The 13,476-nt window shown below is 34.8% G+C and overlaps 1 protein-coding gene across 3 annotated transcripts in view; it reads right to left on the bottom strand.

The window, feature by feature from the left end:
- Positions 1–705: 705 nt before the first annotated feature.
- LOC144967163 (hillarin-like) overlaps positions 706–13,476 on the bottom strand; it is a 24,210-nt gene continuing 11,439 nt past the window's right edge. For all 3 annotated transcript variants that reach the window (XM_078904063.1, XM_078904064.1, XM_078904065.1), the window contains 9 exons: positions 12,892–13,293; positions 11,911–11,990; positions 10,546–10,717; positions 9,443–9,522; positions 8,104–8,272; positions 7,125–7,207; positions 6,175–6,318; positions 5,711–5,911; positions 706–3,710 (listed from right to left, as the gene is read on the bottom strand). In XM_078904063.1, coding sequence (XP_078760189.1) covers positions 2,552–3,710; positions 5,711–5,911; positions 6,175–6,318; positions 7,125–7,207; positions 8,104–8,272; positions 9,443–9,522; positions 10,546–10,717; positions 11,911–11,990; positions 12,892–13,293 — 2,490 coding nt within the window. In that variant the 3' untranslated portion in view covers positions 706–2,551. The remainder of the gene's footprint in view (positions 3,711–5,710; positions 5,912–6,174; positions 6,319–7,124; positions 7,208–8,103; positions 8,273–9,442; positions 9,523–10,545; positions 10,718–11,910; positions 11,991–12,891; positions 13,294–13,476) is intronic.

Genomic DNA, 13,476 nt, shown 5'->3' with positions numbered 1-13,476 from the left:
ATGGGGTTATAATGTATACCAATTCACAGCAAAGAAAACACGGGAAGTTTTAGATATTTAGAAGTTTAACAATGCAAGAAACACTTGCATCATGCTGTAAACAAAGAGTATGGTACAAAACACACAAAATGTTTAAAGGGTTCAAAAGGCCAAGATGTAGGCTTATTGCTGAAGATGCAAACATTCGAGCCACATTCAGTGCCACATTATTTAACATTTATGGGACCTTTAGTCGGATATCAAATAGAATTTAGGTTATTATTGCTTGGAATTCAGAATAATATTAGAAAATATGAGAACCTTGGCCTCTATTCAGTATTGTGTCGGGATAAACCAGATGTAAAATAAACACGACTTTAAGATTAAAATGATCAATAAATGTAACATTCTAGTTTCGAGCACTTTAAAATACAACATTAGTTTCCTCCTAAAAGTCGGTTCCACTAGCGGCTTATAATGCAAAATATACTTTTTTTTACAGTGGGTGAAAGGCTAATCGCATCTTAAGAATATAGAGTGTGTTCCAAAAAAATGTGTAGGAAATATTATTGTAAAAGTGAGATTTAATAAGATGTAATTATTATTTAAAATGTATTAAACATGTAGTTAAAAAAACACTAAAGTGATACATATTTTTACACGTATAAATTAATTAAATTTTACTAAATATCAAGTTTACAATTATTTCTAATGTGTATACATTCCTTTTTTTTTTTTGGGGGGGGGGGGGGGGGGGGGCACCATGTATTATGATTACTGGAAATCTATAATTATGTAATTTTGGGTGGAAAGAAAGAATGGGACGCGTAGTTAAATGAGCTTTAAAATTACAAATGCGCGTACTAATCACCGAGTTTTGTTATATTACTACAATATATTCTCTCCATATCATCATAATTTTGATGGTCATTTCTTGTAGTAACAGAAACCAAAAAGTCACATTTCTTGTTATCTTAACTTTCAAACCCATCTTTAGAATCTGAATCACCCCTGACATAAAACCGTTTAAGAGTGATGGGTTACAAAGACATAAAGACAACACAATAATTAGTTTGAATGATAAATTGAGGAGGCTTTAAGTATTATCGATTTAAAAAATAATCTCTTTGATACTTCAATATATAGTCTAAATCATGAATAAGAGCTGATCAAATAGCCTAATATGACTTCAGTTTGTAAAACGTATGATTACCAGTAATGCCTAACAACAACGATGGAGTGAATTATAAGCAAAAAAAAAAAGGTTTAAAAAAATAGTCCTTCAGAGCCATGAGGCCCCTTGAACCGGAGTTTATCCCGGTATCTATAGCGGGAAACGGACAATAGCAATTGCTTGCTACCCTTTGGATAGGATGCTAGTCTCTTGCAAAGTACTTTCCACCAGGTCTGAGAGACCCAGCTACTCAATCACCGCTGGGTAGACAGGGGAATCTCGACTGCACCCGGGATCAATCTTGGTCCCTTATGTGAGTCCCGAGTGTTCTAACAACTGAGCTATCGGGACCCCCAAACATAAGCAGGCTCCAGTTTGATTTTGATAGGTCATTGATGTGGATATTTCACACAAAAGTGTTTAAATTTAATTATATTAAAAAATTTGAAGTGAATTATATCATCTCATGTATATCTTTTTAGTTTTATGTCTAAACCATTTTCTACTCTCTGGTGTTGACGTCCATTGTTCAGCTTAAATTTATATTATCTCCTCTTATAACAAAATCAAGCGATGTTAAGTGTGGTTAGTGACAGAATGAGTGATGATGATATTTATGAAAACTGGCTCTGGTGTTGTGTCCTTGGGTAAGAGATTTTACAAATATTAGCCCTCCCGACTCAGGTATGAATGGATATCTGGTGATGAATATTATTAGAGTGTTATTACAAAATCAATGCATAACGGGAGACGTGTTTTGTATTAAATTATAGACATTTTGGTCCATATAGCCTGCTGAGGGAATAAACGACGCTCTTAAAGCACATCGAGTATGTTCAAATCTGAGGAAATAATCCATTCTTACTTCTTTTAAATTTATATCTTATTAATATTAATATATAATTATGGAACGTCCACAACATTTTGTTTCTCTTGGAGTTAAAATTAAACTTCAACATTGTTTATAGCTTTTTCAAGTAGCCATATTTGCAATTTACCCAGTCGGCACCCGTCTTATGGAACCAACTGCCTTTATCCCTCAAAAAATGTCCGACATTTGAAAACTTTAAAAAGAAACTTAAAACACATCTCTTTAGGAAATCATTTGATGTTTAACATTTCTATTAGGCCTACATGTTATAGATATCCTAAATTTTCATCTTGTAGCACAGTGCGTGGTAATTAAATTACAAATTGATTAATGCTATTCCAATATGATAGATTTTATGCTTAAATTATCAATTTTTATTTTGTGTTTTATTTGCATTGTAAAGCGCCTCTGAGCACATTGTGGATCTAGGCGCTATATAAATTCATTCATTATCATTTCATTATCATTAATCTGCTAGAAAAAATATATGAAAAGTGTCTCTCTTCTGGAATGTATGTAGATATGTATCAAATCTCTGTCTCATCTTCTTGTACTATGTGATAATCTAACATTTGAGGGAACACTGAAGAATCTTTAACTGGTCCCGGGAATCGAGCATGCACCTTGGCCAAACCAGGACCGGAACCCGTGTCAACCTGGCCCTCCCAAGCACACCCTACCTTCCTCTTGAGGTGATACCAGATATCACCTACAACGACGAATACCTCCAACGCTTGTGGAATATCCATTTTGAATTGAACCCTCTTATCCGCCAATAAGTCACCAGTCAGGGGCTCATGAAGGGAACAGCGATGCCACCTTTGGTATGTTTTAGGAAATTCTGAAACATTCGGACTCGGTTCCTGGCAAATGATTAAGTATCTAAAAGCACAATCTAATGAATTGGAATCTCCACTCACATCCGCAGCATAAAGGGAAAAAATAAAAAATCCTTCTTTAGGACATCGGATAAGATAATTTGCTCCTTTGTCATTGCGAGACCTGAGAAAGACATATCTGTCAATATCTGTTATGGCACCGTCACTGACGTCAAATGATTGGAATGTATGGGTGAGTCTGATGTCTTTACTCAGGACAAAGTTTATTTCCAGGTAATCACTGTTACACACGACTAGAGGGTCAATATTACTGTCAGCGGCAATGCCGAGATTTTCCATGACAGGGGTAGGCCCGAAGAAAGGGACAGGAGGGTATGGAGGCGCAGGGGCTCCGGCAAGTCCTGAACAGTGTACGAGGAACGAACAAGCCGACTCCAGGCATTCAGATCTCCAATAGTCTCCAGTGTAGATGGAAAAATAGTAAAGTCCAGGATTAGGAAGAGCTAAAGTAAATATGGCTTCGTTTTTGATAAAACGTAAAAGGGTTCTTCCTTCAATTTGTTTTGGTTCGCTGGGTAAACGGTTCACAGGTTCTAAAAGAGTTCCAAATCCCAGAATTTTCGGCACAATTAGTCGAATTTCTAACATACCAGTGTCTGTAACAAGGGTGGCCCCGTAGTTGGAATAAAATTGAAGGCCGTAGTTAAAAAAGGGAGACTTGACTACAGGGAGATTTACGAACTCGGAGAATGGCAATGGGATTTCTAGGAGTTGCCACTTGGGGTCATCTGGGTAGTGTTGATAAATGTGGTCCTCGGGATCAGTCAGGAAGTAAAACTCATCATATCTTTGGGGGAAGAGAATAAATGTAACAAAAATGAGAACATTATGTATTCTTTCAATCAAACAAACAAAAACAAGTAGTAAAAAAGTCTTTCAGAGCCTGTAGGTCCATGGAGTTGGAGTTTGATCCCTGTTTCTATAGTGTGAAATTGACAATAGCAAAGGGTTGCTACCATTTGGAAAGAATGCTAGTCTATCGCAAAGTACTTTCCTACAGATCTAATAGACCCAGTTACCCAATCACTGTAGGGTGGACAAAGGGGTTAGAAATATTTAATCTTCACTCGGGATCAATCTCGATTATTTTGCATGGGAAGCGAGTGCTCTACCAACTGAGCTATTGGGACCACCATTATTTAAACAAAAGAGCTCCATAAAATAAGTCATAAGAATAAAATCCCAAATACGAATGTAAAGAAAAACCTGTGGAATATTATAATCGTAATCTTGAAAAAATTAGATTTACCATCCTGATTAAAGTCAATAAAAACTATAATACAAATATGACCAACCGTCTCAAAGCGGAATTATGCCAGGATGCATTGAGTTCTGAAAATTGAATTTTTTGTCACAATAAATAACAAAACTTGGGGTTAATTTCCATTCTATATGGTGAAGAATAAAAACAATTAATCACACTGCGAAAAACTCAAAGTTCGTAATCCTTATTTCATTTTTAGATTCACTTGTTAAGGTCCAGTTCATCCTGACTTAATAACATTTTGAGACAATGAATCAAAAAATGAGTAGTGAAGAAGTTACAGTCAAGATCATGTTACTAATTTCTTGATGATGTCATAAGAAGTTTGGTGGTTAGTAACATTTATACGTTTTATAAGCGAGCAATTATAATTAATAAATGAACAATACATTATAGACTTGGACTTGAATGCTTACCACTGATTCTTTTGCTATTCTCAATATGATGAAAAACAACATGACATTGAATTTCGCTCTTTTCAAGCAAACCTCATGAAATCTATTAATAATACATCAATCCCATCACTTGAAAGATGTTTGTGTTAGATTTTCAGCTTAAAAAATAGCAGGTCTTAAGCCAACTCTTAATGGTATGAAGGATCTTGACTACATCCTTCATTAACTTCGAGCCCAACATTTCCCTTTAATATTATGTTACTAAACGACGACGATCACAACAAGAAAGTAAAAAGTGAGTTGTTAGTTGTGCTTGAGGACACAAATGATACTTTTGGTTGTACTATTGAGTACAATTCACTCTCTCTTGGTAGCCGTCTCTGTGTATTTTAACTCTTTCAACGCAATTGGCCGCACTGTACAGCCAGAGCAGAATCTGTTCTGCTGGCCAATGGCAGCAATGTGCAGCCAGTCTTGAAAGGTAAAACTAATAATGCAATCCAACCCAACTTTCTACAATTGAACCAATGGTATCGTTTCTTTCATCAGATCATTCAATTGGCCCCAGGGGGTATTTCAATTGAGATTTTGTGCCGAATTCGAATGTCACTTTGTCTTAGTGTGTCATTCTCATGCTGCCTCAATCAGGTGGCAGCCATTTTGTGACGAAAATGCAAAGATAACCTCAGCGCTCAAAAACAAAAGAGTTGACATTATTGGGCAGTTTCAGTCTTCGACAAATACTCAGGTTGAAATGGTTTGACAAAGTGCCAAATGCTGACCTTTGGACAAAAACAGACCAAGAACAAATGGATATCCAGGTCAGACGCAGAAAGTGGGGATGGGTTGGCCATACCCTGCAGAAAGAGCCCTGTCATATAACCAAGCAGGCTCTCGAATAGAACCCACAGGGCAAGAGGAAAAGAGGTCGTCCAAAACAGACTTGGAGGAGAAGCCTTCACCAAGATTTGTGCGTCCAATCTTACCTGGAGTGAGGCAATGGTCTGTGCCAAGGACAGAAGCAGATGGAAGAGTGCTGTTGAGGCCCAATGCTTCGTCAGGAGCCAAGAGGCATTAGTCAATCAAGTTTCAGGCTACGACTTAACAAAGCAGTAAACATATACTTACTTATGATACATTTGTGGCAAGCTATCCTTGTGCCCAGTGACGTGTCTAGCTGCCCAGGTACAATTGACCAATCTCCAGCTGCCATTGATACTGACCACTGTCCAGGAGTTACGGAATGACTGGCCGTCGATTCTCATTCCTGGCTTGTAGCCAGCACCCTTGGAGTATCCTAAAACTATTTCGCAGTGGAGTCCGGCATAGCTGTTGATGTAGGAGAAATAGGAGATTCGATGAAAAAGTTTGATTAATGTTAATTTATCATCATTTTGAAAACGTCATTTAAGATATCTAAAAAGCTTATTTAATGTGCAGCTGTTATCAAAAATACATGGGAAAGTCTCTTTGTAGTTTAATTGTACGATTTCAACATATTCATGAGCAAATTTTGTAATTATATCTTATAAGGAAGTTTTAAAAATATAAGTAAATGGTCTAGCACCGTTAATTTCTGAGTGATTATCTACCTGCAGAGCTTTTTGAAGAGCTGATGGTAGGTCTCCTTGCCACTCTTGACACCCTTTAACAACCGATCTGTAGCATGAGGTCTGAGAATCTCATTCACAGTGTGTTTATTCACGTCCTTGGCGATCACCCAACGAAACAACACTCTGGTGAATAAATAATTGCGTTTTTTGATATTTCTCTTTTGAATTGGCATTTTCAGAGATTTCATTTTATTGGTGAACAAATTGTTTAAACATACATGCACATATTTGCAGGTCTGATAACTGAACACCAATTAAATTTTGGGTTTGTTTTAACACTGTTAAGATTGACAGTATTGTGGGCTTGTTTGAAAGTTTGTCCATTACAATAATAAGCCTATAACAATTTGGTTTATCAGACCTGCAAATATTATTTTAAAAATTAAATAAAAATAATATTAAAAAATAAATCAAATTAAACATTTTAAAAAGTAAATCCAAGCTATATAAAAGCAAAGGTCAAATTTATCTTATAATCCATTTCAGAAATAATAAAATGCAGAACCACTATCAATGTTTAAGGTTTTAAAGATACCATATCATATTTTTCTTTTCACCAGGCACATGTGAAAGGTAATAGTTACCTAAACCTTTTTTTAACGACATGTATAAACCAATGTGAACCGAAATGGACTTGTTTTAACATTTTCGTGATAAACAATATTTTGCGTTGGGTTGAGAGAATTTCTTTCTATTAGAACAATGACCCCATAACAATTCGTGTCACTAGACTGGCAAATGACTAAATTAAAACACTACAGTCCTACAAAAGTAAATCTGTAATTTCTTATATTAAGAAGGATTGGGTTTTTAAAAGTCTATAAAAACGATCATTTAATCACTGATTCCTGTGATGCAGAAAAACATATATAATTTATGTTTGATTCTAGACATATAATTTGAATCATGCCATAAAAAACCCTGGTTACCTGGCTTTCTCTAGCTCTGTCCGGCATGTGCTGGTGAGATCACAGACCAAATCTGTAAAGTTGTCATAGTCTTTATTGGCACACTGAAATATATCAAATGTCTTTTTTAAGTCTGGATGTTTGACTCAATTTTTAATTATTATCTTTTTTTTTTTTTTTTTTTTGTAGAGGAAAATCATAGTCTATCAACCTGTAAATACCATTAATGTAAATATGATAAGGAAAGTGGCTTTTGATAGTTTAATGAATTCCTGTCTGAAAATAATACCATCGATTTAATGAGGCCTAGATGGAATTTGAACCGAGTGTCTTCTAATTTAGAACCCAAAATAATAAAAAAATCTGGGTCTCTGAAATCCTTCTAGTTTATTTACAAGTATGAAAATGTTAATCTAATCACTTTGTGTTATCACAAATATTCAAGAATTTAAGCACTGAACTCACTGGCTTACAAAGCTGTCATCTGCATTTTTTGCGGTCGCAAATATCAGGGCGATCCGAAAATGTTGGCAAATTTCCCAAAATTGGCAAATCGTGGCAAATTTTGATAAAAAAAAAGAAGCAAAAACAAAATAACGAAAAAAAAAGTGCGAAACTTGAGAAATGTTGCAGCTTTGCCTGGGCCCAAACCAAGGGAAGCTACTCTCTACGGATAATGATCCTTGAAAATCTTTGTAACAACGCTATTCATAATGTAGCCTCCTCAAATGTAATAAATTGTCTTTTATATATTTTTTTTCTGTATCGCGTGTTAATTTTTACTGAAACGCTTAGTTCTCCTCAGCAAATTTTTGGGCAAATTTTGTTTTTTTGGCAAATGTCTTGGCAAATTTTGGGTGTTTTTTTGGAAAATTTTGGCAAATTTTAGGTCCCAATTTGGCAAAAAATGCAGATGACAGACAAAGCTGTTTCAAATCCAGGTTATGTAAATATGTTAATTACATTACTCTGCAATTTTCCAAACAAAAGCCCAATATACCTCTATGGCTCTGAGGTCCAGATCTTGAAACACGGACGGCGTTGTGTAAAGGGAGCTCTTCTTTCCTTCTGGAGGTTCGGGAGGGGGCTTCATGGAGTGGTCAAAGATACTCATCCTGTCCATCTCCCTGTCTTTTTCGCCTATCAGGGTGAGCATTTCTTGACAGTGCCTAAAATGAAAAAAAAAAAATTTAGTGCAGCAAATAACTGCGGCTTTGTTGTCTTGTAGTATGATACTAGCCTTTGGAACTGGCAGCTCCATAGTTCGAGTTCAACTTAATGCGGTGCAAAGTTGAATCCTTGGAAAAGGCACTTTACTCACATTCTCTCACCACACTCAAATGTAAAATGAGTAGGTATCTGTCTAGTAACAACAATGTCTCCGATGAAAAACAACCCCCACTGTAATATCACCATTAAGACGTCATGTCTCCTCTTACTTGTTAATTTTTTCTGAGGGCTTGCGACTCTTTGTAAAGATATTTAATCATATTTAGTGGATACTGCACCCTATATAAAACTCAACTATCAGAATTTATCTTAATTTTGCATTACAAGGACCCTGGGATTAGACCTATTTTCTGTGTTTGGCTTTCGGTATTATTAAATTAATAAAGAACATGGAAATAGAGAAAACAGTAGAGTCTTTTTTTTCATTTTTTTATTTAGTTACATTTTTATTTTTCATTTTTATGGAGGATAGTAGTTAAATATGGACGAGTAAATAAAGTAATTCCAGAGATGATACAAAAGTAAGTTCACTTCTAGAAAATTAGAAATAAGAGGAAAGAGAATAATTTTTTTTATTCGATCCCAGTCGAAGCCGGCTGATTTTTTGGGGGATGTATTTTCTCCTGTATTTTTCCCACTACTTTCTCTGGTTCCTACGCTTACACAGTTTTTAAAGATTTTCATAAAAATGCAATAACAACAAATAAAATATTTTAAAAACCAAACAAAATAATATAACACCCCCCCCCCCCCCCCAAACAAAAAAAAAAAAAAAACAAAAAAAAAACAAACAAACAAACAAGCAAAAAAACCCAACAAACTAAAACAAACATTGTGGGAAGCCTCATTAGTTTGATGGTTGGTGAATGAAACATAGAAATGTGACGTGTTCTAAAAAAAGACATGATAGGAAGTCATCAGCAGACAGCTTATCCCCTGCCAGAATCTTTTAGAAAGACATTATCACTATTTTATTAATAGTTCACGTTGTTTACATATTACACAATTTTTGGAACTGTAAATAACATTGGCGTAGTGGACAGAAATGTCTCGTGCTTAATAAATAAAATATTGGATTGGATGGATTGAAGAAGAGAGAGATGTCTTACCTGTCAATCATTTTACCACTTCTGGCTTTTTCTTCGGTGGCAATTTTCTCTGTCACAGATTTCAGTCTTTCCTCTTTGACCTAGAAAGAACAATATTTTTTTTTTAAATATAAAAACAAGAAAGGAATGATATTTAAAATTGCAAGCAGACGATTAATTAAAGAACTAAAAATCAAGCAAAACATTAAATGCATAACAACTGTAACAGCATTTAGTAAGTGTCTAACCCTGCACCGATACCCTAACACATATACACACACAAACACACACGCACAGACACAGTTACCTGATGTATTTTCACAAGCAAACCTAAAAAAAAAAGAAGCCTATCAAATAGAGTGATGTATTAAATTTTCATTTTAGATTGAATAACTATCTATTTGCCAGCTTCATACCGTACATCACAAACATCTATATGCGTGTCTGTTTAAACAACACCAATATGGTAATAAGTATTGTAAAAAGACTGAATAGCCATTGTCTTTTGTATGTGAATGAAAAAAATGTTATATGAATGGATTATATAAAAAGAAAATATACATACTATGATCATCATCGTCATCATCATCATTATCATTATCATAATCATTATTATTATTATTATATTATTATTATTATTATTATTATTATTATTATTATTATTATTATTATTATTATTATATTATTATTATTATTATCATTATATATATATATATTATCATCATTATTATTAGTATTATTATTTTATTATTATTATTATTATTATTATTATTATTATTATTATTATTATTATTATTATTATTATTATTATTATTATTATTATTACTATTATTATCATCATCATCATCATCACCATCATCATCATCATCATCATCATCATCATCATAATATTAACATCATCATCATCATCATCATCATCATCATCATCATCATTATTAATATCATTTCTATGCAGTTTGAAATACACTGAACTACTTTTTAAAAATATGATAAATGAATAAAATATTCTTTTTTTTTTTTTTTACCTATTTTACTCTTAATTCAATTTAATTGGTGCCAGCTTCATTCCTCGACATAATGCATATTATTAAAGCATACGGTCAGGTCATAATACGGAGACGTACATGTTTAAAGTGGTCCTCTATTCTGTCCCTTTCGTCCACCAGGTTCCTAGGGACACTGTGCACTGACAGGTTCTCTATGGACGCCAGCAAGTCTTCAGCTGCTTTCTCCTTCTCGTTCTCAACCGTGTCGTCCAATCGCTGGAGCTCCTTCTCTCTTTCTTCTAACAGAAATCTAACCAAATAAAAAGCATATACAACATACAGACCTGGCTACTTCAAAATTAAAAAATTAGTAATAGGGAATGAGATTAGCGGAAGAGTAGCGTCCCTTGATTGGACGTCACCCATAGTCTGTGACGTCACCGCGGAAAAGTTATTAGAGAGAGTACGTCATGTTGATTGTGCGCATGCGTCTCTCGTCCTCGTGCATGCGCACAACCAACATGACGTTCTCTCTCTAATAACTTTTCCGCCGGTGACGTCACAGACTATGAATGATGTCCAATCAAGGGACGTTACTCTTCCGCTAATCTCATTCCCTATCTCTTTGAGTGGAAATCGTAGTCACTATAGTTAACTTTAAAAATGAATAATTTACCTTCACAAAGATTAGATAACTCAAAATTCATAAAATTATGAAGTCAGGCATCAGTGTTCATTTGCAATAAGTTTTAATGACTAAGGGATGTTCGGAAAGTTCTGAATTTGAAGCCAACATTTTGTAATTATACAAATGTTTCGTATAATAGTAGGCAGGTATGAACATATAAAATCTGTGACAACTCGTCTCAAAACAGTGTTATGCCGAGATGAACACGATGCTTAAGATTGAACATGAAATTTTAAGAAGAATGAGTTTAAACTTAAAAAGAAAAAAAAATTAAATTAATATTTCCTAATTAATATTTCCATATAGACTACACTGTTTTGAGGCAATATTATAATTTTGTTTCATATTTGTATACTGTATTCATTTAATTTAGATAAGTATCCTTTTTGTAAAAGTCACAGACACAATTATAGAAGACATCATAATATAAGCAAGAAAAGTTAAATACCCAGTCCGGCAATCTTCAATGGAACCCAACTCCAATAATATTATGCAAAACCATGCATTTCAGAATCTTTTGAGAGAGAATTAAAAATCATCCGAGCATCCAATTTTTTGTTCATACTGCACTGCAACGGTATCAGAACACCCGCCCCCCAAAAAAAAAAAAAAAATAAAAATAAATAAATGATTAAATAAAATAAAATGAAATAAATAAATAAATAAATAAATAAATAAATAAATAAATAAATAAATAAATAAATAAATAAATAAATAAATAAATAAATAAATCAACAACAACAGAAAAACACACAAAAAAAAACAAACAAACAAACAAAAAAAAGAAAAAAAAAACCATTATAAAGACTACCAACCTCAGCAGCCTTTCCTCCTCTTCCTTGTGTCTTTGTTCCAGCAATCTTTGTCCATCGAACACTCGAGCATTTTCAAAGTCCTACGAGACGAGAACAAAATGGATAAACTACAAGGTGTCCTCAAAGTCTGAGTACATGGGGGATTTCAATATCTATTTTATATATTTACTCATTCGCTGTTTTATTGACACTTTTCCTCTTTGGATCAATGTCAAATGAAGAAGTCATATGGAATGCATGGCTCATTCCAAGTTTACAATGCCTCTCTGTCTTTGGTTTTGAAATAAATAATTAAATAATTGAGCTTTATATAGCGCAATATTCACTAAATGTGCTCAAAGCGCTTTACAAGGGGTCCCTGGTCAACAGCAACATTTAACATGCAGGACGGGACATGACGCCTGTTTGGCGGTGATATTACAATTTTTCGGACAAAGACAACGCTGTTTAACGACCAGGTACTCATTTTACACCTGAGTACGGTGAGAGAATGTGAGTAAAGAGCCTTTTCCAAGGACTCAACTATGCGCCGAGCGCGAGGCTCGAACCCAAGACCTTCCGATCTGAAAGCGAATGTCATACCACTAGACCACATAGCCGCAAATAGGGAAAATTAATCTACAATATTATGTCTTCAGTCTTGACTTAAGTCCCTCCTAACCAGCTGTTTTTAGAATTTTTCCCGAAAATTCACTCCCACCCAAACACAAAAATAGACTTTTCCTAATCAAAAAAAAGGAACAAGTGCATTATATACAGAATGTTGTTCAGCAAAATGACCTCTACAACACAGTGTTTAATATTTACAGCTGTAATCAAAGCATTTCTTTACATTTTCTGATGTACAAGAGAAATCAGAATGAGTAAATTGTCGGTTGGATCGTGACGAATGTGACGATTTTCCTATGGTTGGTAAGGAGAAGGTTAAAGTTCTCATTCATATGAGCACTTCTTGTAAAAGTGCTGTATAGCCTAACTTACTTGATAACTTTTCAACACAGATGTAGGGTGCGGGCCTGGATTAGGCGGTGGCTGATAGTAGTTATGCTGCTGATAAGGCGGTTGTTGCTGCTGTGGTCTGTACAGTTGGTAAGACGCGCTTTCGTTATGGTACTGCTGCTGTTGAGGTTGGTGATGGTGGTTCATGTATCCCGGGGTTCTGATCACCTCCATGGAGGCATCTGGGGAAGACCCCCAAACCGACGTGTCGTTCATGTCTCCTCGAGGCGTGACGCTGACCAGGGTGTCTGTCTGGCGAGGTGGTGGTGGCGGCGGGGTCTTGTTTTTGTTGGTGGGGGAATTATTGACGTTGTTGCTGTTGCTGTTGTTGTTGTTGTTATGGGCGGGGGAAGTGGGCAATGCTCGATTGGAGGTCCCTGTAACCTGGAATAGAGAACGTAAATAAATACAGCTTTATCTAAGATGTGTGTCAAAGATGTGTTTTATATGGTCGATTTAATGTAATGCTTTCATAAAATGTCATTTTGTTATATATTAAAAAAACATATTCGGTTTGTCCATGAACTAGACCTATACTTAAACATTGAGGGACTATCATGAATTCTG

The sequence above is a fragment of the Berghia stephanieae genome, chromosome 3, assembly GCF_034508935.2.
Source record: "Berghia stephanieae isolate SIO BIC M18660-M18661 chromosome 3, UCSD_Bste_1.3, whole genome shotgun sequence".
NCBI classification, from domain to species: Eukaryota; Metazoa; Mollusca; class Gastropoda; order Nudibranchia; family Aeolidiidae; genus Berghia; species Berghia stephanieae.
Note: the sequence above shows the minus strand (reverse complement) of the source record. Positions and strands in the feature narration are given on the sequence as shown.